General features: G+C 39.8%; 4 protein-coding genes across 6 annotated transcripts; 1 reads left to right on the top strand and 3 right to left on the bottom strand.

Annotated features, from left to right (window-relative positions):
• The first annotated feature begins 91 nt into the window (after positions 1–91).
• On the top strand, positions 92–5810 carry LOC122880266 (spore wall protein 2-like). The gene is made up of 11 exons (XM_044205214.1): positions 92–809; positions 1122–1181; positions 1308–1461; positions 1636–1719; positions 2102–2189; positions 2457–2981; positions 3115–3256; positions 4138–4995; positions 5069–5230; positions 5314–5348; positions 5450–5810. The coding sequence occupies exons 1-11, from the start codon at positions 718–720 to the stop codon at positions 5548–5550; spliced, it is 2301 nt and encodes a 766-aa protein (XP_044061149.1). The 5' UTR covers positions 92–717; the 3' UTR covers positions 5551–5810.
• pola2 (polymerase (DNA directed), alpha 2) lies at positions 5791–13564 on the bottom strand. Its single transcript, XM_044205215.1, has 18 exons — positions 13194–13564; positions 12151–12275; positions 11897–11985; positions 11703–11760; positions 11448–11557; positions 10936–11135; positions 10502–10590; positions 9600–9752; positions 9111–9173; positions 8887–8938; positions 8522–8640; positions 8298–8336; positions 8001–8074; positions 7770–7878; positions 7316–7422; positions 6981–7037; positions 6766–6892; positions 5791–6383 (listed from the first exon to the last, which is right to left on the bottom strand). The coding sequence occupies exons 1-18, from the start codon at positions 13276–13278 to the stop codon at positions 6231–6233; spliced, it is 1809 nt and encodes a 602-aa protein (XP_044061150.1). The 5' UTR covers positions 13279–13564; the 3' UTR covers positions 5791–6230.
• A 143-nt stretch (positions 13565–13707) lies between these two features.
• Positions 13708–21510, bottom strand: zgc:195212 (DUF4554 domain-containing protein). Of its 3 annotated transcripts, none has more exons than XM_044205217.1 (14): positions 21432–21510; positions 20910–21033; positions 20199–20252; positions 19997–20118; positions 19152–19235; positions 19006–19061; positions 18619–18690; positions 18204–18399; positions 17253–17376; positions 15318–15470; positions 15099–15220; positions 14521–14631; positions 14198–14296; positions 13712–14082 (listed from the first exon to the last, which is right to left on the bottom strand). In XM_044205217.1, exons 2-14 carry the CDS (start codon positions 21016–21018, stop codon positions 14035–14037), a joined length of 1350 nt encoding a protein of 449 aa, XP_044061152.1. In that variant the 5' UTR covers positions 21019–21033; positions 21432–21510; the 3' UTR covers positions 13712–14034. The 3 variants fall into 3 exon arrangements, with proteins under 3 accessions (XP_044061153.1, XP_044061152.1, XP_044061151.1); XM_044205216.1 differs by lacking the exon at positions 21432–21510 and adding an exon at positions 21228–21357; XM_044205218.1 differs by lacking the exons at positions 15318–15470; positions 21432–21510 and adding an exon at positions 21228–21375 and having other exon boundaries at positions 13708–14082.
• Positions 21511–22024: 514 nt separating this feature from the next.
• Positions 22025–24054, bottom strand: tstd1 (thiosulfate sulfurtransferase like domain containing 1). Its single transcript, XM_044205223.1, has 4 exons — positions 23913–24054; positions 22997–23125; positions 22525–22687; positions 22025–22270 (listed from the first exon to the last, which is right to left on the bottom strand). The coding sequence occupies exons 1-4, from the start codon at positions 23923–23925 to the stop codon at positions 22216–22218; spliced, it is 360 nt and encodes a 119-aa protein (XP_044061158.1). The 5' UTR covers positions 23926–24054; the 3' UTR covers positions 22025–22215.
• Between the last annotated feature and the right edge of the window lie 577 nt (positions 24055–24631).

Genomic DNA, 24631 nt, shown 5'->3' on the forward strand with positions numbered 1-24631 from the left:
CATCTCACGGGAGGCTCTTAACTAATACAACATTTCTGGCATGTTCCTGAATCATTTCCCCCATTCAGGGCCCCTTGCCTTGATGCCAAAATTAAAAGCATTTTACCATATCTAAATACACTTACTGGTCATATTTTAATATGCAAGTTGTCTGTCTCAACTATTGTCATTTCTCATGTGCAGGTGAATGCAACTTTCTATAAACCAGAGGTGCCCACTTCTGGTCCTTAGGACCCCCTGCATTTCCCATCTCCCCCAACACTGCCCACACCTGATACCTACACTTATGTAATTTAATGTATGTAAAATATATGATCCACCAGTATGTGTTGTTGAAAAGTACCCTGATAAAACAGATACATGTAATTAAAATAGGATGTATGTTTCATTATCAAAATTAAGCTTTTTCATGATTTTGTATATCACACTCAAAGTCTAATAGCCTAGAGGCCTTAATAGAGGGCTCAGTTGTACATTTAAGGTGCATACATGTTTTTGATTTATTATATAAAGAAGGTGCCGTATGAATGGTTTTCAGACCTATATGTAAGCAGATGTTTCAATAACTTCGTTACCTGTGTGGCATTAAAGAAGATCGCACTACTGTTTGACCCCATTACCACGCCCACGTGTGGATTGACAGCATGTCTGGCCCCTCCCCCTGCAAAACGCAGACCTTAATCCCTGATAATCTGCATCCACTGAAAGCCTGCTGTCATGGCTGCACCGAAGGAGAGTTTACTGTCTCTTGGGCGTCTGACCGGCACAGAAAGAAACACAAAACAAACAGAGCGCAGTCTAAAAAAGAGGTAAGATCTTTGAATGCTGTCTTAGAGTCAGGGAGTGATAATCATGGGTCTTGAACTTTTTTTCTTCAAAAAACAAAAACAAAAATGACCATAATACAATTGGATTTCTACAGGGATTTGTACACTGTGGTACTAAAGTGGTACTTATTGTAGTTTGTCCTTATGAGTAAGATTTGGATCAAGCAAATGTTATGTAATGTTATGCAATGACTACTGTCACCTCAGGGGATTGTGTGTGAGGGTGGAGAAGTGTGTGTGTGTGGCATGGGTGACTATGATGCTGCATTATCATGCACTGTCTCTTTCTCACAGTGTCAACAGGCCAGTGCTGTTGCAAGATGACTTTTCACCTCTTCAGAGTCATCAACATCTGTAAGTGCACAGGCGAAAGGCAACAAGATGTGCATCGTTGTGTATGTTGGTGTAAATGTTTTTTAATCTCTGACTGTGTGTGTGTGTGTGTGTGTGTGTGTGTGTGTGTGTGTGTGTTTCCTGCAGCAGGGCGATGCATCTGCAGCAGCGCTGGCAGGAGCTGAAGGAGAGAGAGCTTACAGCCCGACAACACAACAGGCAGCTGCTGCAGCAGTTTGAGGAAGCCCAGGAAACACTGAGAGAGATGTTGAGCCTCACTGCTGCCATGAAAACTATTCGGGTGCACAGACACAAAGAAAACACACACACACACAGTAGGAAATGCACTGGAAGAATTTAGAAAGTAGCTCAGGAAAGGAAGCCTGGCTAAACACTCACACTTCTCCTCTGTACATTACTCCTGCCTCCTGATGCTTTGTTGCTGAACCTTCTTCTTGACCTTTGACCCCTCCAGATGGAGTATGAAAGGTACCTGGCGGAGAACTCCCCCCGCTGGCAGCAGCAACTCAAGGAGAAAACACAGGCTGCTCAGAGGAAGGTACAAGGAATTCACAGTATGCAGCAGATTTCTTGCTTTTGTTTTAAAATAGCATTGTCCATTGTTGAAGGTTTTCCCTGACCTTCCAAAATCAAAGTATGCGGCTAAAGCATACAGCTGGTTCTGTCATTTTAATAGAGCCATCAAAATATCCATTTTGAGAGACTGAAAATTGAACCCTTCAACTCTCTTCTTACACTTAAAAAAGGGTGAACAGTGGTGCAACAATTACAAAATTAGAGGATATACAATACGAAAGCCCTTACTGCTCTGCCTCATCCTGCCTGATGTTATATTGTTTCCGTTTAGAACATATCATTATACACATAAAAGACTGTTGACCTTTTTCTATCAGTGTGAAAAAGGACTGTTTCTTTGACAGAGGACGGAAGAGTATTTGAGGTCATGTCTAAAGAACACAGAAGAACGAGTGACAAAATCATTGACGGATCAACCTTTACTTTCACAAGGTTTGTCCTCCTCTTCCTTGCTGACTTAAAAAAATTATATTTTCACATTTGTTCTTGAATTTTAATGCCGTGTTCCAGACTGGGAAATCCAGGAATTCCATCAAGGACTTACAAATGTACTTTACGGGAATGTTCCACAAACTATTTTCCAGCCCAGTTGTATTGGAAACGGTTTTGTTCAGATATTTTATTCAAAGCATCACACAAGTCTTTTTTATTATCATACACACATACAAATTCTTATCTAATATGTACCTTTGTTTGCAGGCCCTACCTCAAAGCCACAAAAAATTGCTCCACCTCAAAAGCACTACAACAAAAACAGCCACTTAGACTACAATCAAGATGGCTCCCCTCATCTCCCCTCTTCCTGGCAGCCCCACCCTCAATCCCAGACGGCTAGGTTTCCCATCAGAGAGCCCTATCAACCTCAGGGTTCCTCTCATGTCCCTCCATCTTTCCTCTTACCACATGTATTCCCACACCCATTCCAGCTCCACCACCTTACCTCCACCCCCAGTCATCATCACCCCTGGCCCAGGCAGAATCCACCAGGCTGGGTTTCCCAGCAGCCTGACCACCCCTGGTCCTGGACTGCTGGGCCTGCTGGAATCCCTTCAGGCTCTGAGGCTCTGTGGGGTCGGCTCTACACGGAGGAGCCTCCTCCTGAGAGGGGGGTGGCGCAGGTTGTGGGGGAGGAGGCTGAGACAAGCAGAGCACCGAGCTCAAAGAGAGAGAGAGGTGGTGGAAGCAGGAGCAGTCATTTATCTCAGGAGCTGGACATCAAACCAGGTGGGAAAAGAAAATATGACAAGTTGAACTTCAGTGTGTGTGTGGGCTCATTTTTCTTGTGCGTTTATCTCACGAGTCGATATTTTCCTTCACGTTATGGGTTGTAATTTGTGTGTATATTTCCTGTGCCTAGTTCGTCTGTCCAGCGGCCATGCAGAGAGCAGCGAGAGCAGCAGGGAGTCCAGTCAGGCGAGCAGAGAGAAAAGGAAGAGGAGGGAGAAGAGAGGAAGATCACAGCATTCCTCCTCAGACAGAGAGAGATGCAGGTCTCAGGAGTAAGCAATATTCTCAACATATTAATCCTGTAATTTACTTTGTTTGTTACAACCCATTTACCTACCCTTCCCTACATACTGCACCAACCTTTCTCTCCCTACCTTCGTTACATATTCTGCCTAACAGAAAAAGAGCCCAGTGTACCCATTACCAATGTTGCACCTAATTTACATAACTACTTAACTCCTTTCTTAGATGTTGATCTACATGTGGTGGTAGTCAGTGGTTCCCTATTGTGACAGGTTAAATGTCTGAGTTGTGAGCAGTTTCATTACATTTCAGTCATCAAGATCCCCATTGTGTGTTGTGTGGATCTCTGTGGTCCAGACCACATGCACACAATATACTGTACATGATATAACCCCAAAAATTACATTACAACACACCAAAGACCAGCTGGCAACCATACACAAACTGAGACAATGCTGCACAACAACTAGCTCCAAGCAAGAGTAACTTAGGGAACGAAGTAAAATGATGACTTTGCTAAGTATGTAATGCAAGTATGTCTACACATTCACCCAGTTTAAACAGTAATTACAACAGTTCAACATTTGAATGGGATAACTAGCAGTACATTGTAACACACACACACGCAAGAGAGCGAAGAGAGGAAGAACACAGCGTACCTGAACCAGTGACAACTTTCAATAGTTTCTACAGACCTGAGGAGGTAAAACTATGCATTTCACAATAAAAAGGCAAAATTTAGACTGTCAGAAGAATAAACACATGTGCAGCAGAAATGTTTTTTCTTATTTCTTATTTTGCAACTCCACCTCCTTGACCTGCAGGTTGGAAACCACTGATCTATGTTCTGCCTACCCTATAAATCCACCCTCTTAATCTGTTCAATTTCCTTTTTAATCCATTCTTCTAGGACATCCAGTGCCATTGTCACTGCTGCAGTCACGGTGGCCCAAAGCTCGGAAAGTGACGCCTCATCAGATAAAGGCAGAACCAGCATTAGTAGGAGGACAAGGAGAAGTGGGGGACTTGCTGTTGGATCACCAGTGGTTGAGAAGGTGGCGAAGAGAAGGATCAGAAGCAAGGGAGATGACTCAGGGAGTCACACAGAAGAGAGTCAGTCTACTGGTGAGGAATTAGGGAGTCCAATTGAGGAATCCAGGAGTGAAAAAGCAGGGGATCAAAGTCCTAACCACAAATCAGAGAGGTGTAGAGAGGAGTTGGGATCCCAGAGGGAGGAGGAGGAATCAGGAAGTGTTAGTTTAAAGATTGAAAATGGAGGTGGATATGAAATAGAAAAGCAGCAGAGTAGCAGCTCTGAACAAAGCAGTGTAGGAGAAAAGGATGAAGAGGAAGAGCATGAGAAAGACCTGGGAAATGGAGATGATGATCATGAAGAAAAAGAGGACAGTCAGACAGACGAAGAGCAAGAGGAGAGAGATGTGGAGGATGATGATGAGGCTTCTGAAAGAAAGACTACAACCAAGGAAGAAGAGGAGACAGGAGCAGAGGATGAGATGGAGGAATCAGACAGGTTGAAGAATGAAGACAGTGAGAACGGGAAACAGGCTTCTACATCTTCTCAGGGTGAAGAGGTGGACGAAGATGAGAGTGAAGGAGGTGAGGGCAAAATGGAGGAGGAGGAGGGGGAGTCAGATGAAGAGGAGGAAGGAGGGGGGGAGGAGGAAGAGGAGCAGAGAAGATACAAAGCAGGAGAAGCAGAGGAGGAAAGAGATTCAGAGGACAGTATCATCTTGCCACAGGACAACAAGTAAGATAATTAAAGAATGAAATGATCTTACTTGTAAATGACAGCACCTGAACTATATATCTGTTGTGCTCAGATCTAAAAAGATGCACATTATTCCTGAGGAGGCAAGTGAAGATGTTGAGGAGGAGGAGGAGGAAGGGAGTAAAACAGAATCCCCTGACGATGACTCAAAAGAGTTCAGTGATGAGGATATTGAGCATCTACTAGCACCCCAAGAACAATCACAGAAAAAAGAGTGAGTACTGTTTTTACATCTCTGATGGCAAAAACTATATGCTGAAATACGCCTCTAACCTTTTTAAAAAAACATATTTTCAGAGAAAAGGACCAGAGAGAAGATGAGAAATCCAAAGGTACTGTATCGTCAGTCATTACAATCACAAGATAGATGGGATACATAAAAAACTTGTTTTTGAAGATGTAAATTCTGATCTATGTTTAATGTCTATTCCAGCAATTTGTGACAAGGTGGAGATTTTTCAAGTGGAGCTGGACAGATCGACGAAGACGGATCACCCAAATGACTCTGATGAGTTTGACCACTTTTATGACTAAAAAGGTGTTGGTCAACTGCCTAAACCCCGAGAACAGAGGACAATTCCCTACCTCAGTCACCTAGAATTTAGTGTTATATTAAAAATTATTAAATTATATTAAAAAACGAGGTCTGTTAATGGTAATGTTGATTGTTTTGTTTTCTGCCATTTGATTGGAGATTGATGTGTTTAATCAATTAATTTCCATCCAAAAATAAAAAATCTCTCCCCTGGAATAACTCCACTACATCAAACTGCATTAAATACATATTAAACAATTATTTATTTTATTTTTGGACTTCATTTTGAACTACAGAAGAAAAAGGATTTTTAGGCAAGTTTCTTTTTCCGCCAATCAGAACCATAGATACAGATATAATGCTCTGGCAAACAGCACTCTAGTAGTTGCAAAAAAACAGTAGAAAGGGTGCTAATAATTTATTGAAAAGATATTGTTATTTCTGTTGTATCTGAGTGACTGATATTCCACCACATTCATGACCAGAGTACAGTACCCCCTCAGCATGTTTGTCATATAAAAATAAATCAATGGGCAAGATGGTTTCAACAGTAAAGTGAATTTTTTAAACATATTTTACATCAGCGTGCCTGCAGAGTACAGCGTTCAAAGCTGCTTGCAAACTGGTCCCGGTTAATTCAGCTCACTTCTGTTGACAACGAGCATTCATAGTCTTCCTTTTAGATTTTCACCACCTGAGCAGCCAAACAGGGGCTCGCTCTCTTCCCGTCCTCTGACGTAGCGCTGCGCTGAATGAGCAGCCTGCCGTAGGTCCCGCCCACCTGGCCTTTGGTCAGCCGTCCAGGATTGACACATACGCAGCCAATCACATCCTGAGGATGGGGGGGAGAGGGTGAGGTTTTAAAAAGACATATTGTGTAAATAATCAAAAAAAGAAAATGCCAATCTAAATCAAATCAAAAGAGTTTGACCTGTTTTTAGACAAATGACAAACAGATCCATTGGAAGAAGATAATCATGTCACATTTATCCAGTAGAATTTCATTTGTTTTGAGAAATGTCTAAACAAGAAGTCAACATGGTGTTAAAATTGGTTTTAAACTGTTTCTTGGACTCACCACTAAATTAAATTTAAAAAAATGTTTGTTTTGTATTATGAAACTGAACAATGCATCAAATGACTGTTGACCCTGTAATCAATAACTGGACTAAATGTTTGTATATAGGATGTGAACAAGAACAGGAGTTCTGTACCTTTACAAAGTAGCGCAGCTCAGAGGGAATGATGAGAACGTCGGGGGTGAGCAGCATCTGACCGTAGCTCTGGAACTTCTCATAATCCATGTTCACCTCCTCCACAGGCGGGTACAGCGGGTAGTAACTGTAAAGTGAAAACACAAACGTGGGGGTCGTTATTGTTGGGCATCTTCAAAATAAAAACAAGAAGTGACCTCTTTCAGGACTCCTACCTCCTCTGGGTCAGCATGTGTTTCAGTATGCGTGAAAATCTGTCCGATCCAGTGCCACTGCAACACAATACATTTTCAATTTCAACATAACATTGAAATATATAATCAGTATTATGCAACTGCTACTTCTGGTATTTGAGTATACTCCCATAGAAATTTAGCTTCAAAGAAGGTGGAGAGGAGGTTGGTTCATGTGAATAATGTAACAAAACTGTCAGGTCTGCGCTTCAGAATCACACTAAACATTCAGCTCATTAACGCATTTCCCTCTCATTAATTTCTAACTGAGCTCCACTGCTGGATGAAGGTGTGTGAAAATTAGAAATTTTCCTCACTAGCTGATCTCCTCTGCACCCATGTGGAACAGGATGTCAGTGGACGTCAAGCCAAAGGTCACACTGTCGATGAGCAGGGTACAAGGGTCGGGGACCAGGGTCACACGCTGCAGAGTATGAGGAGAAACACTATATAAAAGACTGATAAGACATTAAAACAGACAATGTTCTTAGTTCCTCTGACTGAATCGTGCTGATAACCTGAGAGAGGTGTTGACTTAAGTCACACAACCGAGACTTGAGTCAGACTTGGGACTCTAATCTGAAAAAAAAAAAAAAACCTTGCTACTTTAAGATTAGTGACTCCCCAAATCCAAAGTTACTTTGCTATTACAATGTAGCTTGACATGATTGCTCATTAGCCTGTTGCATGTACTCATCTGTGAGCAATTAACACAAGCAGTTTATTCAGTTTACATATACAATCCTACAGTCAGGTCTTTGTGTGTCTGACCTGGGCCTGGTCCTTGCTGAGGTTTGGCAGTGTGAAGGGAGGCTGTGGGTAGATAAAATGATGGTGGACGTCTCTCTGTGAGGGCACGAACACCAGGCGACAGCCAACACTGGATAAAAGAAAACATTAGGCTTCATTATGGTACAGGTTTCTGATTAGGGCACATTATAACGTACCATGAGGAAAACACCACTCTTTAAAAAAGGTCCTCAGGGCAGATATGAAACATACCTTTTGGTGCCATCCACAATGCTTTCGATACATCTTGAGAAAATGGCCTCAAACGTCTCGGTCACCTGGGCTTTCTATAACAGGGGAGGTGGTCACATATATTCATGATCAGCCAAACTTGATTTGAAGAGCCACAAACGATTAATATGTTGAACAAAAGCAATTCACATTGCCATGTATTGACTTTGGATGTGGAGGTTCAAATTAGACTGTTTTAAAATGCTAAACATCACATCTAGAAGCAGTGAGAACTCTGGGATAAAGACACAAACTGGGCACATCAGCTGTTAAACCTACCTCAATTTGTTCATGTTTGGAATCCACAAACGGGCCGAGCTGGAGAGGAGAAGGGAGAATTAGAAAACCAAAACATAAGATGCAGTCATGTGGTGACTTTCTGTAAGCGGCTAAACTGTGACAGGAGAAAAGATATGAGACATTTGTTTGTCCATCTATATGTGGAAGCAATACTGATTGTGATACAGCAAATAAATAAAAAAATGTTTTAAAAGTAACTATACCAGCAGGCAGACATCAGGACGATCCCTGACAATGACATTGATTAGGTCCAGCAGAGGGTCAAAGGTCAGGCTGTCAGAGGGAGTGTACGGTCCGCATGCCACCAGTACGTTCATTGGCTCTGTAATCACACGAGATGACGAGTGTGTATGCAATTAACATGAAAGAGACAAAGAACTAAAACTTACTTGGACACAAGCAGACTGCACAGTCACTCCCGCTATTGTAGTTGAAAGATTTAAGGATGTATATGTATTCATTTAAACACTAGATTTATTTATAGAAAACAATACAGACAAGCACACAGAAAGTTGTAAGCCATTAACAGGATGCACTAAAAAAAAAATCAACAAACATCATTCCTTACCTTCATCCATCTCCATTTTCACCTCAGAAGTGTAGAAAGGAAGAGGGACTCCCTAAAAAAAGACAAGACTATTAAGATACACAAACAGGCCCCAGTTCTAAAAGTTGAGATATTCTGAACCACTTAATTTGGATTTCGAATCGATATTTCAAATAAATGTTACTCTGTAAAGGCATTATCTTTGACTCTCTTTATGTGTCAGCACTTGTTAACTTGTAGCTGACCTCATGGAGTTTGGAAGCCATCAGTTTTCTTCCTGTTGCATTCATTCCCTCCATCACTACCACCTGAGGATAGAGAACGAGGAAATCAATCTGTATTCCAAGATAAATGCTTCCAGCAAGGTAGTTTTATACACTGCAGCAGCTGGCGGTTATTTATTCTTATGTGGGAATTGTTTGTCAGAGTTCTCGGTCAGACACTGGGGGAGTCTCCTGCCTAGGTCCTTGGCATGCTCTGTTACTCTTGGTGGCCATACAACCTGCTGCACACACACCTCAGTGCACAGGAAAAGCAGAGGCCACCACTTAATACTGCAATCACAATGCACTCCAGTCTAGTGACTTACAATGGCAGAATACATAGCAGAAATGAGCTGCACAGTTGGCTGTAATTCTTAGTGAAGCATGACAGACATTTGATTCAATAAAGACTTTCAAAGCAGACCCAGCTGAAGCTTGATCTGCCAAGACAAGACGTTTCCTTCTGCTCACCTGACCAGGAAACAGGGAGTACTCTTTAAGCTCTGACAGGTCAACAGGGACTTGCTGACCCCCTTGCTCTGGTCCCGCCTCCAACAGAACCGAATGAGCGTTCAGTTTGCCATTACTGTCACAGCAAACCTGACCCAACACTGTTATACTGTCCTACAGGTGAAGATATATAAAACACACCAAACTCAGCAGTCACACAATACTTAATTATACAAATACAGTTGATACATTGTATTTAGTTTAAGTCAGCTAACATAATGGATGTGGAGTACATGGTAAGGCCATATTTTTCCTTGTAATAACTAGTCAACATTTTCCTGCATCTAAGTTCAATTACATTCAACAGGTGATTCAAATATGCAAAGTTTAGCACTAACCAGCTCTCACATTTTTCAATAAAGTAAGGGATAATGTATTGCAAAATTAACCCAGACAGGGTGATGCTTCGCGTCGGGGTTAATTTCGCTCACTGTACATTGTCCTGCTTATTACACAGATACTTAAGAATAAGTAATAAGAAACCAATAATCTGACACCAAATATTGATTAAAAAATTATTTTAAAATGTTTTTTTTGCCACAGGACTTCTTTGTGCGGATTGATATGATTGGACTCGAGTCTATGATCAGAACTGTGTCCATAGCAACGGTCTGATATTCATAGCAGCGGCCTGCTCTTCAGAAATAACAGACCGTAGAATGTCATAATTGACCAATCAGAATCGAGTATTCAACAAAGCCGTCTAATAATTAATTTTAAAATAAATTTGCGGATTGGTTGGTCTAGTGTTCAAAAAAAAAGTTGTAAATCTACCAGCTTCCCAGTTAGGAATAAAACTTTACCTGAATAAAATTATATTAAATTATATAATAAAATTATAACTAAGATATCCATGATGTTACCTGGGCGGGCAGGGAGACAGGGGAGAACTCCTCGATGTTGAAGTGAGACCTGAGGCCCTCGCCAAGCTCCTCAATCTTCTCTGTCAACACTGGGGAAATAGATGAAAAGATCTTCAGCTTCAAATAATGTGTAATCATACTGTTTATATTTATCTGAGCAGGGTGTACAGTTATTTTTGTTTTCAGAGAAATGTAGGAATGTCAGTGTTATACCATTGGACAGGTTGTCTGAGAATTATGACTATCAGTAAGTCTCTGTGCCTCCATAAAAGGGAGAAGTCCACCACAGGCACTGCCACATTTGTACATAAAGCAACCAGCTGACACTGACTTTTTTTCTCTTGTACAACAATGCAAATATAAAGCAAGAATTATTAAATATAGGACTCTTCCCTCCAAAGTAGTTTTATGAATTCTCAGGCAGGCTCTTTTACCATTTCGAACATCGCGCAGCCTCTGGAACATGTACTTGTAGCTGCAGCGGAGGGAGTCTTCAGCCCCTTCTAGCAGCTCCAGCTGGACACCTGCGCCCACAGCCTTCCTGCCTACCCAGCGGGTGCCCTGCACGGCCCCGAATGTAACCACCACCTCCCCTTTCCCTCCTCGCTGGCTGTACTTCTGTGACGGTGTTGCACTTCCAAAGAGAAATGGGAAGAAGGGCAGAGTTGGATCACAGTGCAACAAATGTCCATCTTAACAAGTGATTCAGTCTACTGTTTCAAAATGTAGTTTTCTGCTGTTGTCATGGCCCTAAGATTATGCAATGTCTTCACTTGTTCATTGTTAAATAAGCCAAGGAATTGCATATGAAAATGTGATTTTAAGACTAGTCAAGATTAATTCTTAAGTATGTTAAGTAAACATCAAAACCAGGAAGCGCTCTGTGTTTGTGGGGATTCTGCTGTTTTCCAGTAGCTCGCTGACTGTTAGTCTGTGTTGTTGTTACCTGGGAGAAAAGCTGGCAGGAGAAAGCAACAGGCCTGGGCTGGCCAGCAGAGCTGCACTTCTTTTTGAATGAGGGTGCTCAGGAGTGGTCAGTGCTCGCTTCTGAGAGCCCTACACACACACACACACACACACACACACACACACACACACACACACACACACACACACACACACAGTCAGGACAGAGCACACAAGTGAGTCACAACTAGTTAAAAGTGTATATCACTGTCTGAAGTAAGAAGTGACAGCTTACCTTAGCAGGAGTAGAGTAGGAGTCCAATAGATTCTCCTCCTCTTCCTCGGCTTTGATTCTGAACAAATCACGTCAAGGACTGCAACACAATGGCACTACCGGACACTCATGACAGACAACAGATAAATTCATAAAGAGAAGCTGCTGGACAGTCAAATGTGTTTATTTGTTCTGAGAGTTCACTGTGAAGATACAAGTCCTTTAGTGAGTGGATGTCTCTGGTTCTGTTGTGAGTTTCTTCTTTTCGGAAGCTTTGTTTGGATTTATTCTTCTTGTTTAACACCTGCAAAAACAATGACCACAGTGATGAGGACTGACAGAGGGCCAAGTTCAAAGCAATAATATCAGAAACACATGTGACACTTGCATCTAATACAAAAAGAAACAAATGTATTGATCACATCTTGAGTAATTTTGAAGAAATGAACAGTCAGTATGTTCCTGTTACCTCATGTTCAAATTGCTCCAGGTTGTCCATGGTGAGTTTTAGTCCATTTTTTGTGGTGCTGTAGGCCACCCACTCCAGCACCATGTCATCCGCCTGAATCCTGTTACAGATACACTGCTCCACCACTGAGGGATGAAGACATTTGAGGTAAAGGAAGGAGAGCAGGTAAAAAAGGGAGTGATGTAACAATAATCTGACAGCAAATACACTGAAGCACTATAAATGTGATATTTTAACAGTGACTGAAAGATAATACTGTAAATCAGCAGTGGAGAATTACAGCAGACATAACTGTTGTGCAAGTAACTTCTAAAGTGTGTCTTATCGTCGCATTATCTGAATTGTGCACATTTAAATCAAATATATGAATGATTACAGATACTCTTGTGCACCACGGAGACACGATGCACATAAAATCAGAATCAGAAATACTTTATTGATCCCCGTAGGGAAACTCTTTGTTACAGTAGCTTGCCTTTACGTCAGTGCACACAGGAGAAAGTACTAAGAAAACGATATGATACACTATAAACAGGTCAGAAAATAAATAAGTATCATGTCGGTATAAGTATGAGATAAACTAAGTGTCGAGTACCAAGTGGGTTTACTGGTTGGTGATGAAAATAGTAGGAATTCAATATATTTTTTATTGATTTTATTATTATCTTTTCACTTAATTTATCATACAGTACACACTAATTAAGATCAATGTGATGTGAATGTTTCACTTGCAGTCACTGAGAAGGTTGATGTTAGGCATTGAAATAAACAAACGGTCAAGACAGACAAACCAACATAATAAAACAGAACACAAATAACAAGAAACCTCATAAAACCCGTTACAGAACAGGCATACAGTATATGACACACAATTTAATAGCAGAGGAGACTAAACATCACAAAGGACTGTAAAAATGTACCAGTATAATCGCGTAACGTTATAACGTTACCCTGTTGTCTATTCGGGTGTTTGCTGAGGTACAGTTAATGGTATTCTTAGCTACTTTTGCTAACATAAAAATTAGCAGGTGTTAGATACTTACTCTTGTCGAGGACGGAGTCATCTTGGCAGGATATGTCGAACATTTCCAGCTCCGATTTTAGGCTCTCTCCGGTTACTAGTGCCATTGTTTTACGCCGTATAATTACTAACTTAGAGTATGTATGTACTATGATAATGTTTTGATGATACTTGAGTAGCTAACGTTAGCTTTGCTCTCTGTTCATAGTAACACCGGCGACCTACTTCTCTTTAATAATGTGATTTCTAAATATTAGCTACAGCAATTAGTTACACGTTAGATGGTAGATACGAGAACTCGGAATAAATCTGATCAACATCAGATGCCCATTTCATTTTACCGCGAAAAAAAAAATGCTGCCGGTGTTGGCGGCCGGAACTTACGTCACATCACGAACACTAATAAGCGGAAGTTAGCAGCCCCACAAAAATAAAAGCCTCTACCACCATCTAGGCCTGTCGAAATGTTTGAATGTTTAACCAGTCTGGTTATCCCAGCTTATACACTGAAATACATTATATTGTACAGATGTTCATCATGTTATTGTACCATATTGTTTATTTAGGGGTAGATTATTGAAAAACATCAACAAAGGATTATCCCAGATCAGAAATTCAGTTAAATGTAGCTCTCTTTTGGAAGGTTTTCTATCTATCACATCTGGTTTAACGCACAAACTATAATAAAAACAATGCATTTTTAAAAAAAGTACAGGTTTAATACCAATTTCTGTCACCAGCACATTCAAAACATACACTACCACACTTCTACAAAATATTCTTCTACTACAAAACGTTAATTCCAGTCTGCTTCCACAGCCTTCACTCAGAACAAAACTCTTTTAAGGCAAACACAGACATTCTCATATTTCTGTTCTGGTGGGCTCATCACTCTCAGGATGGTCTTTCATCTGTGAAAGTAATCACGTGTCGTTAGATAATGTATTAAAAACAGATATCTAAAAGCGCTGAAATGCTGCTATAGTAATAAGTATGGTATCAGGTAACAACAAACATCCCACTCACCTGAGCGGAGTAGCACCTTTCCCTGGGAATGAATTTCCATGATGTCACCCTCCTCAGCGATTCACGGAGGGAGGCTGACAGGTCATGAGTGTCACACACCTGACAAACACATACATTATGGACACACATCTGACTTTTGTCACACTATCAACACGTATAAATGTATATCCATGTATGTATGTAACAGGTGAATTTACAGTGTAGCACATAACCTAATATCTTTGCCAGTGGCGTCTTTGTTGTGAAAGTGAACAACTCTTTTATTTTAGAATTAACTATAAACATCTGCATATACATTTTTAAAATTTACATTTTTTTCACACCTTCATGCTGTTCAGACAGGCATTTCTGAAGTCCATGTTACTGCTGCAGCTCACAATACTGATGGACGAACTGAGAATCACCTCAGCAGCTAAACGCAGCTTCTCTTGGTCCTTACATGTCACACACAACACCCAAACACACAAGATTAGGGCACAGATCAATTACTAATTTTCATTAATGTATTGATGATTTTTTCCATTTAAACAATTAATTGATTATAAAATATCAGAATATAATTTTAAAAAAAAATGACCATCACAATCTCCCAAAGCCCAAAGGTGATGTCTTCAAATGTCTTGTTTTGGTCAACCAAGAGTCCGAAACACAAAGATATTCAATGTAAACTAATAAAAAGCAGAGAAAAGCAGCAAATCCTCAGATTTGAGAAGCTGCAACCTGCAAACTTTTGGCATCTTTGCTAGATAAACAACATCAACAATAAATTGATTATCTAAATCAATTGTTGATTTATTTTTCATCCAGTGCAATAATTGTTGAGAGCCCCCCCCCCAACAACAAGTGATTAAAGAGACATTTCCTCCCTGGCAGTTAGCGTGTATGCGTATCTCAGACTTGCTTTTTTTCTGTGATTTTGGGCTTTCATCGTGTTCTTCAGCTCAGTCTGCAGTGCTGTTGTGACTGCCTGCCTGTTGTTGTTCAGAATATCCTCTAGGTGGTGCTCTATCAGCGCCTCTGTGGCTGTGGGAGGAGGATAGATACAGAAATACAGAAACAAAAGGAGGAAAGACCAACTTTAATGCAGTGTTTTGTGATTATACATGCAGCTGCCTCTCACCCATCATATCAGAGAGCTGGTATGTGAACGGGTCACTGTGCTTCAGAAAGAGGAAAAGCAGGAGACTCTGCTGCACTGAGGGAAGACTTGACTCTGGATCCTCACAGTTTTCTTGCTCTACCGTGTACACAGTGCCACCGCTGTGCACAAGATCTGCAGAAGATGTTTAAACATTTTTTTGTACAGTTAAAAATGAGAAGGATATAAAACATGATTATTCGTGATGTTATCCACTTCAAACACACTACAAGTCTACACTGGTTGAAGACACAGTGGTACAGCGGTTGGTTGTAACAATCATATGTGCGTAACATTGTCGTAAAGGAAGACACACCTTTGGGTTGGGCAAGTAATTGTTACAAGGTTTTATAACAGTTCTAGTTTTAAAAGTTCAATCAGTTAACAGATGTTTAGTGGAGTATTTTCTTGGGCGTAAAGTAACAACATTAGCACCAAATGTGTCCCTTTTCAGGCCAGAATAAACCAGTAATGTTTGTGAGAGAGGATCTTCTCTACAGCAGCCAAATACCAGAGCAGACTGTATTATGGGGCCTTTAGTTTATAGTGTGAATGAATAAGCTACATGTGATTTATGTAGACTTGTGGTAGTGATTAATTGTGTAATCTACAAGGACAGGAAATAGTTTTTAAGCAAGAGCTGTTTCTGAGAAATAAGTACAATTTTAATTTTATCATGAAAATGATGAATATGCCTGTAATGCACTATACTGTATCCCACTATCTGTGCCAGACAAAGATTACTTAGTGACGATTAAGCGTAGCTCCAGAAAGGCAAGTGTCAGATTACACTAAACCAGATCAGCTCAAATCAGCTCTTTCACACATGGTTCAGAATAATCCTAGATTTAGCCTGGTCTTTAATTAACTTAACTGATTGCCTCTAAGAAAATCTCAAGTTACTACAGGGTTAAATCAAACACTCAAGAAGGCAGAGTTAAATTCAGAAAGGCTGACTGTTGTCTGGACACCCAAGGAGTATTTCATTGGAGACTACCACCTGCTTGTAAAGTACGTTGACATGAGAAACCCATTCAATAATTTTCTTGAAATCTGTTTTCAAACCATATTTGCAGGCACAAGAATTATCTGTAATGTCACCCGGATTGTCTTTTTTAAACATATCAGACAAAACACTTATGTTGATCACTAGTTTTACTTTTTCAGTGTTTTATTCCTTAAAAAATTCACTTGTGGAAACTAAGACAAAATTAAGGTATGATTAGATGATGGCAACTAAACCCACTTAGCTAAGGTCAGGAAAACATCATGGGCAAAGTTAAATATGAAAAAGGTAATCACAGATTTCTAGTATAAGACAGGATGGAAACCTGAATTCAGGGTCAAAGTGAAACACATTGTAAACTCTTTCTCCACCCTAACTCTCTGCTGTGAGAATTTCTTTTCTATGTGAGTACAACACTACTTCTTGCATCAGAACTAACTGTTAATTAGTAATTAATGTAAACCACAAGCGCAGATTAGTTGCATGTGGACGTACTTCAAAGGAGACAGGTTTATAAAATGCCGTGACAATCATTTCACTGCCCAGATTTGCAGTGTGAGAGCCTTTCTCTCCAAGTGCTGTCACTTTAAGGTCTTTGTTAGTGTGTTCTGTGTGTGTCCTTTTTTCTACTTCCATTGTTTGTGATCCATTTAAGTTTTTATGAGCAGCTTCAGGCCAGAACTGTGTGCACATTCTCTAACAAATAAACACAGGTGGTTGAAATTAGTCTTCTTCAACTCAGGCAACTAATCGAGGTTGTAGGTGTTTCAGGACGTCACTTTTAAAGACAGGATTAACTGTTCTGGACTTTGGACTGACTTCAGTTTCAATCTACACCCTGTCCAGGAAAACCAGTTCCTCTACCGAGAAACAAGAAGAATGTGTTGTTCCCGTCACTGGCTTGTGTCTACCTTTGAAAGAGGAGCAATGAAGGCCCTGCAGCCCCAGTTCCTGACAGTCCAGATGTGCAGGGAGGTTCTGGAAGAAGTTGGAGGGGCCTGTGACAGGAACATTACTGGGGCTGTATACAAACACGTGGACACATGAGAAGTCAAGGAAGACTAATCAAAATCAGATGCCCGAACCACCTCAACGGAGTCCCCCCAGATGTATGAGCCCTCCTCACTCTCTTATCTGTGAGCCCAGCCCAAGCCTGCGAAGGAAACTCATTTCGATTGTTTATATGGTGATTTCACTCTTTTGGTCAATATCCAAAGCTTTAGGCTCAGCTCTCTCTTCACCACAATAGTCCGGTGAGAAAGTGGGCTTGGTTTGAACTTCTCTCTCTCTAGCTCTCTTTTTTCATTTGTTACACAACTATTTCTGTTTCTTTTTTCTTTTCATAACCAAGTGCAACACTATGAATATCTTTCAGGAGAGACTGTCTGAAAATGTGCGCCTTTATCCCCACATTTAAACGATATTAAGTCTCCCCCCTCTGTATGATGGCTGGCTTTACACCGTGCCTTTGTGTGTGGCTGTTTGGAACAACTATAAACACATTTGATTTCCGATGCGGTCAGACAACACGTTTTACAAACTAGTTTTGTTCGAGCATAACCCGACCCTTGCCCTCGCTCGTAAACAAGACCCCAGGATACTTGAACTCCTTCACTGACTCACTCCCATTCCAAAGGGAGTACCATGGCCTTAGACTTGGAGGTGTTGACCTTCATCCCTGCTTTCACACTCAGCTGCAAACTGTCACGGTCTGATAAAGCCAGCTGGACCAAATCCTCTGCAAAAAGCAGAGACACAATCCTGAGGCCACCACAACTGACACTCTCCACAACTCGGCTGGGCCTAGAGATTGTGTCCGTAAAAAACACAAACAGAATTGTGATAAAATCATCAAAGGATATTTGTATGTGAGTGAGTTGTGTTGCTAGATTGGGGTACTGCAGCACACAGGGGCTCAGGAGTGTGACAGGCTGGATGCTGAGCTCCCCAAACAGGCCCTGGTCCATGGCTTCAGGTGGGATACTGAGTGGCAACCTGCCTCCAAGAACAGGGTGTCCTCCCTGACACCAGGATCCTTTCTTCACACACTCAGGAGGCCTTCAAACCCAAGGAGAGCGTATCACTTTCTATAAACAACAGTGAACATACCCGTATATGCCCCAGTATTTTCAACATTTCAGCATTAATAGATGAGGATAAAATTATTTTGGTTACACATCTGTACCTGTTGGGTTCTATTATTTTTCTACTGAAAGTAAGACATTGATCCACACAAACAAGCACAAATTAAATAATATTAAAAACGCCATTACTGACTGTATACTAGAGGTAACATCCAAGGTCAGATACGGTTGGTCTGCCCATGGAACTTTACTCTTGATCTTCCCTCTGCAAGAATGTGAATTTACCATTAGCACTTCTCAAAAACTGGGGGTTTACCTATAGTGGTGAGTCTTTGTTTTGTGTTTATTATGTTGTAACTCCTGAAGCCAAAAACATAGCAATCCACTGTTAAAATCTGATCTACTGCTTTGCAGTCTTTGTGTATGAGGTAAATTTTTACTTTTACACGTTTAAGTAACTTTAAAAAACATTTTATGTAATACAGGGCAACTGAATGAATCACTGCAGAATACATGGGGTACATCAAATTTATAAAGAACATAACCTTAATCCAAAAACCTGCATAGTTGGCAGTCATACCTAAATTCTCGCTGGAAGGTCTGCTGACTGAATTTGAATTTGAGGTGGATTTTGATCTGTGAAAAAGAAAGAGAATCAAATTTTTGCTACCTACTTTAAAACAATACTGTGGATATACTTTATGTCAGAGGGAAAAGAGATCCTACCCTTGCGTTAGCCAAACTGAATGTGTGTAGGAACGCTTCTATACGAGCACACCACTCTGGACTGAAAAGTCTTGCATCTTTCATCTGTACAATGCAAAGATATACACAGAGATGATATGTCACTCACAGGCTCACTGTGATCATCTATCATGAATCACATTTAAAGGACATATATTAAATTAAAGAAAATGTGGCCCACAACGTACAGTGTAATTCTTCCCAATTTACAGTGCAATTTTTAATACAGTGTACCAGTACAGTATGTACAGATACTTACATGTAGGTACAAGGAAACATGAAGTTAGGGAATAAGGGGGTAACAATGTTGGAACTTAAAAGGAATTTATACTATAGGTATTTTTTAACTAACATGTACCTATTTTAATATTATGGGGTACAGTTATGACCTACTGAACAGCAATCTGGCATTTGGAGGGATTTTAAAGAGAACTTATACTGTAAGGGGGCGGCATGGTAGTACAGTGGTTAACACTGTCGCCTCACAGCAAGGAGGGTTCTGGGTTCGAACCTTTCTGTGTGGAGTTTGCATCTTTTCCCTGCGCGAAGAAGCCAAAGTTCTGAAATGTTATTCCCTAACTTCACATCTCACTGTACTGGTACACTACTGAATTTAATTTGAATGTGTTTTGGATTTAGTGTAGTATTAATTATTGACATTTGGTTAATCTTGGTTTAATTACTAAGAGTCAGTAAATCAGTAGATTGATCCCACCCAGACATCTTGGGACATTCTTCCCACAGACAAATAGGTTACTATAGTGCTTAAAAAGTTTAAGACAATGCTCATGTCAGTAATAATTATTCAGGCCAATCAAATGTTGTACCTGAAAAGACAGGAGTAATCTGAGGGAACCATACAGATCAGTGAAGGCACACAGCTCCTCAGGGTCAGGCTGAGGACATGGCCACAAACAGGGAAACATGCTCTCCTTCAAATCTGTGAGGACTTATATATCAAAAAGAGGTAATGCAGTGTACAAAAGCTGAAGCTAAAGATGTGTGTATGTGTTAGGTGTGTAAACATACCAGGTTGGAGAGCTTCCATTTTAATCCCTATGCACCAGGGACCAGCAGCTGCAACTGCAACACAAATGTGAACACTGTTACAACACATTGTGCTATATGTCACCTATTAGTTTTGCCTTGTCTAGAAAGAAAATCCTAGCAGCTGCTGGAAACAGTCTGTTTCCTTTTAATTCTCTACAGTAATCAAGTACAGGTTGAAATTAGTCCAAATAAATGTGTAATCATGCACCAAAGTGAATAATCACGCCTTTTTTATTGTGGTGATGTGTCTTTTTGGACTGGATGGATTGCACCTTTTTGTCAGAGTTCTGATATACACGTTTTCACCACATCTTGCAGATTTTTACCTGAAATGTAGCTTTATTTATATATGGACGGTTAACACTCATGTTGGCTTTGCTATTTTTGATTGAAACAATCTTAAATGTATTACTTACTTTCTAAAGCTCATCAAAAGATGCCTATTGGAAGGTGGCTCTCTCTCACTTAACAGTTATTTGCCTAAACTTGACATATACTAAAAGTAGTTGTAATCAAAAGTATAGATTTTTTCTGTCAGAATAACCTAACTTTGTTCATTTGATTTAAATTTTGATAGATATTTCTATGTGACAAAATGGGACACAGCACTTTATGGCACCTTTATTCCACTGGTAGTTCATCCTGATGAAGCAGCTCAGATTATGAGAAAATGGTGAAGTGTTTTCTTACCAGTGCAGTTTAGACTTTGAACAGAGGCTCCTGGTTCAGTCCACAGAAGTACCAAAAGCCCTCCTGCAGTCTTTAAACCATGCTGTTGTCTTTGCTTTGCCAAACGCATGACCAACCGCAACACCTGAGGTGGTAATTGAAAATACAAACTCCTAGTTTAGCTAGCTAAAGCTATATATGTTATGCTAGTTAGCTTCAAACCTTGACCGGTCTCCATTTTATAAACAATTACGAGCAGAGATTGACTGTCAATTAAAAAATCATTGTATACATACAAACGTTGTTTCTAGGTAGAACAACCCTAATTTAAACCATTACCTGTTGTATTTCTCTGAGCATCTTTAGTTAATTAACACAATTTAACTGCCACGCGCGCGCTAAATGGCCTTTGAGATTGCGCACGTGCCTGACACACTGTGCAGTCACAGAATATTTTCCTGCTAAATAATATCCTTACAAACTTTTCTATACCCTATATCACAGGTAGCAATGCTAATACATTGGTGAAATCACTGATAATACCTTACAAGTGAGATGAGGAATATAGAAAGGCAGTTAATAAGAGATTTTGTGGAAATTATCTTGACTTGATCATTGTAATTAGGCACCTGAAAGCAGAACCATAGCCAGGATTTTTAGAAATACTGTCATGAGCCCAGAGCCCACCAGCCACACTTGGTAAATGTTTCTAAGCATTAAAAAAAAAAGTCATATTTTAAGATCGAAACAGATCTGTCAAATCAACAAACAACACGGTTCTGCTTTATATTTTCATATTTAATATATATATTTGATTTTTCCAAGGTATTATAGTCTAAAAAAAATAGCTGTAAGAGTACTAAATCTGTACTACATTGTATGTAAGATCTACCTGTCTTTAAACTGCATCAAATTTACAGAAATTACTGAAGATATGATCTTAAATGAAGGTCCACTTGCTAGTTTTTTTCTTGAGCTTTTAACCACATCTCACTGTCTTCCTCAGCAGATTTCTTTTATTGTATACTGTCTGTACTACATTTGATGCTGCCAGTGTCTTGTATACATCTTGGCATGGAGAAAGTGTTTGTCTAGATATTCAGCTCTCTGAAATGACCCCCACAAATACATGTAAATCTGAGTAGATAACATAATTGACTTTATTTGTATTTATTCATACATATTTTAAAATACAATAATGTAGTGTATGAAAACAAAACAATATCAAAAGATAAACAAAACACAGACATATTTCTCTATTTCATCTGTCTAGCTTTCACAATTGTTTTTTGTATAAATATATACGATGCTTTGCCTTCAACACGAATCACTTTCCCTCTTTCTCAGACCACTCCTTGTATCCTCCGGTATAATTACGTGCACTGAAACAGAAGACAAAAGGTCACATTTAAGAACAATAAGAATAAGTAATACATGCAGACAGACAAAGCTCATAGGCAATGTTCCTGTGAGGAAATAGAGTTAATTGGTCTCAAGTGTACGGGAGTCATTGTACAGGCATGAGATACAGCAGATCTTAAAACAGTGAGAGCTATATATGTAGGAGACTTGGGCTGTCTGTTTAAAAGCAAGATGGGCTGTGTGTATAATGTATAGTAACCAATAGCATATTTACTTAAGGTATCCGAGTTTGTTGGCCTTGCCCGTGGCTGTTCCTCCTCGCTTGCCCATCTGGCAGTGAAACACCAGCTCTGGTGCGTCCAACGGTGGCTTGGTTACTCCGTACTTGGCCTTGAATTCTTCTGACCCCATTGCAAGAGCGGCCTCTACTGTATCAACTGAATGATTAAAGGGATGAAGGCAGAAAAGTGTTTTAAAATGTAATAGATGATGGACATAAACACTAACATCTAATACAGAACATTCAGAACCTGAAAAACCAGACTACAGTACACTGATGCTTATCCACCACTGCACACTTTTGCATAACAACACATAGGAGAACTTTGGTCTGAATGTGTATGGTAAGTGGTAAGATTGAGGGGAAAACAGGAAATTCAGTGTTCAGTAAGACAATGGTACATACTGTATGTATTTTCACCTTGATAACCTTTTGCCCCTCCATGTAAATGAATTTAAAAGCTCACGTGGGATGTGAACAGATCCTGGAATACGTCCTTTATCCACTTCCTCTTTGGTACGAACATCAACCAGAAGGAGATTCTGGCTATTTCCCAGAAGTGCCTTCAGATCCTCATAGGAGATTTCCTTGGTGACTGGCAATGAGAGAGGAAACACATTAAAGGCTTTGCAAAGTCTAATTAGCCATTGATTGAATACTCCCATAAAATTCACTTTTCACAATGATTCACATCATTATTCATTCATATTTGACTGCATTTGAATCTGAATTATTTTTACAGCCTTGGGTGATGATTGAAGAGGTCTGGAACCAGGCTAGAATACAAAGAAGTCCTGATGCCCATCTCCACCTTCAGGGTACATGCCACTCCACAAGACATACTTTTACTTATCAGACAGTGTGCCAGTGTGTATCTGTCTGAAAATTAGGAGTAAATGCCCCCACTCGCCTTTGATGAAACAGGTTACGGTATGCAAACACTCATCATGTTTTGCTTCACTTAAGAGTGAAATTATGAAACTGGGTTGTTGTTGTTGCTTGGGCAACCAGCTGGTATTCCTTCAGGATACCGGTAGCTTCGGGTTTGTCCATCAAAATATTTTGTCTGCGAAGCCATTTCTGAATCATTACGGCAATATTCTTACAACTACGAATTGTTTCCTCATTTTATATTTATTAGTTAGAGAAATCTGTTATAATTAGCTTAATGCAATAACTAGGGACCCACCGTTAACGCAGGTTGTCTATGACAATATAGCTACTAAGTGTTAATGCCATTTTACCTGCGACGATTATAGGCTATTATTTATTAACTAAACAAGTGTTACCTATTTAGCAGAAACTAAAGTTTCAAGTAACGTTAATTCGTAAAATTCAGATAGGCAGCTAGTTAGTTAAATTATATTTGAAAAAAGATTCACCTGAGTTCGTCATCCTGGTTGTTTGAAGCTGTAGGTTGTTTAAAGGAATACACCTTCTTCCTCACATTGTTTAGTGACGAATCATTGGCTTAGACGACAAGAGTAGGCGGGACCTAGCGTGAAAGACTTCAGTCGCTAGCCAATAAAATCAATTTCCCAATGGCAGAGTTTTTACAAGACTTTCAAAATAAAAGTAGAGAAGTTGAAGTTGTTGTAGTTTAAAGTGCAGACAGTGGTGGAGGATTGTGTAATGTCTAATGTGAAAGGAGGGATAGCGCTAGGTAAAATATTCTGTTACAGATAAAATTTTAAGCTTTCAAATAAATGTAGGGGAGTAAAAAGTACAATATTTCCCTCTGAAATGTAATGTAACTATAAAATAACATAAAATGAAATTACTTAAATAAAGCAAATGTTCTTCATTCTAATTGTTCTTAAACACGTATTTAAGTTCTTAACCTTAAATACTTTCCACTACTGCATACAGATGGATGACAAGAGTTAAAATTGAATAAATTAGAGGAAATAAATAAATAAAATATATATATATAAATCTAAGAAAGAAAAATTTAACAAATGCAGATGCTGCCATACAGTACACAAGAGGTCAATAAATAGTTTGAAAAGTGTAGCATGGTGAATATTATATGGTCCCCACAGTTACCAGATCTCAATGGGACATTTTATACCGACCGTTGTTCAATCCCTCCAGTAAAGTT

The sequence above is a fragment of the Siniperca chuatsi genome, linkage group LG8 (assembly GCF_020085105.1).
Source record: "Siniperca chuatsi isolate FFG_IHB_CAS linkage group LG8, ASM2008510v1, whole genome shotgun sequence".
Lineage (NCBI taxonomy): Eukaryota > Metazoa > Chordata > Actinopteri > Centrarchiformes > Sinipercidae > Siniperca > Siniperca chuatsi.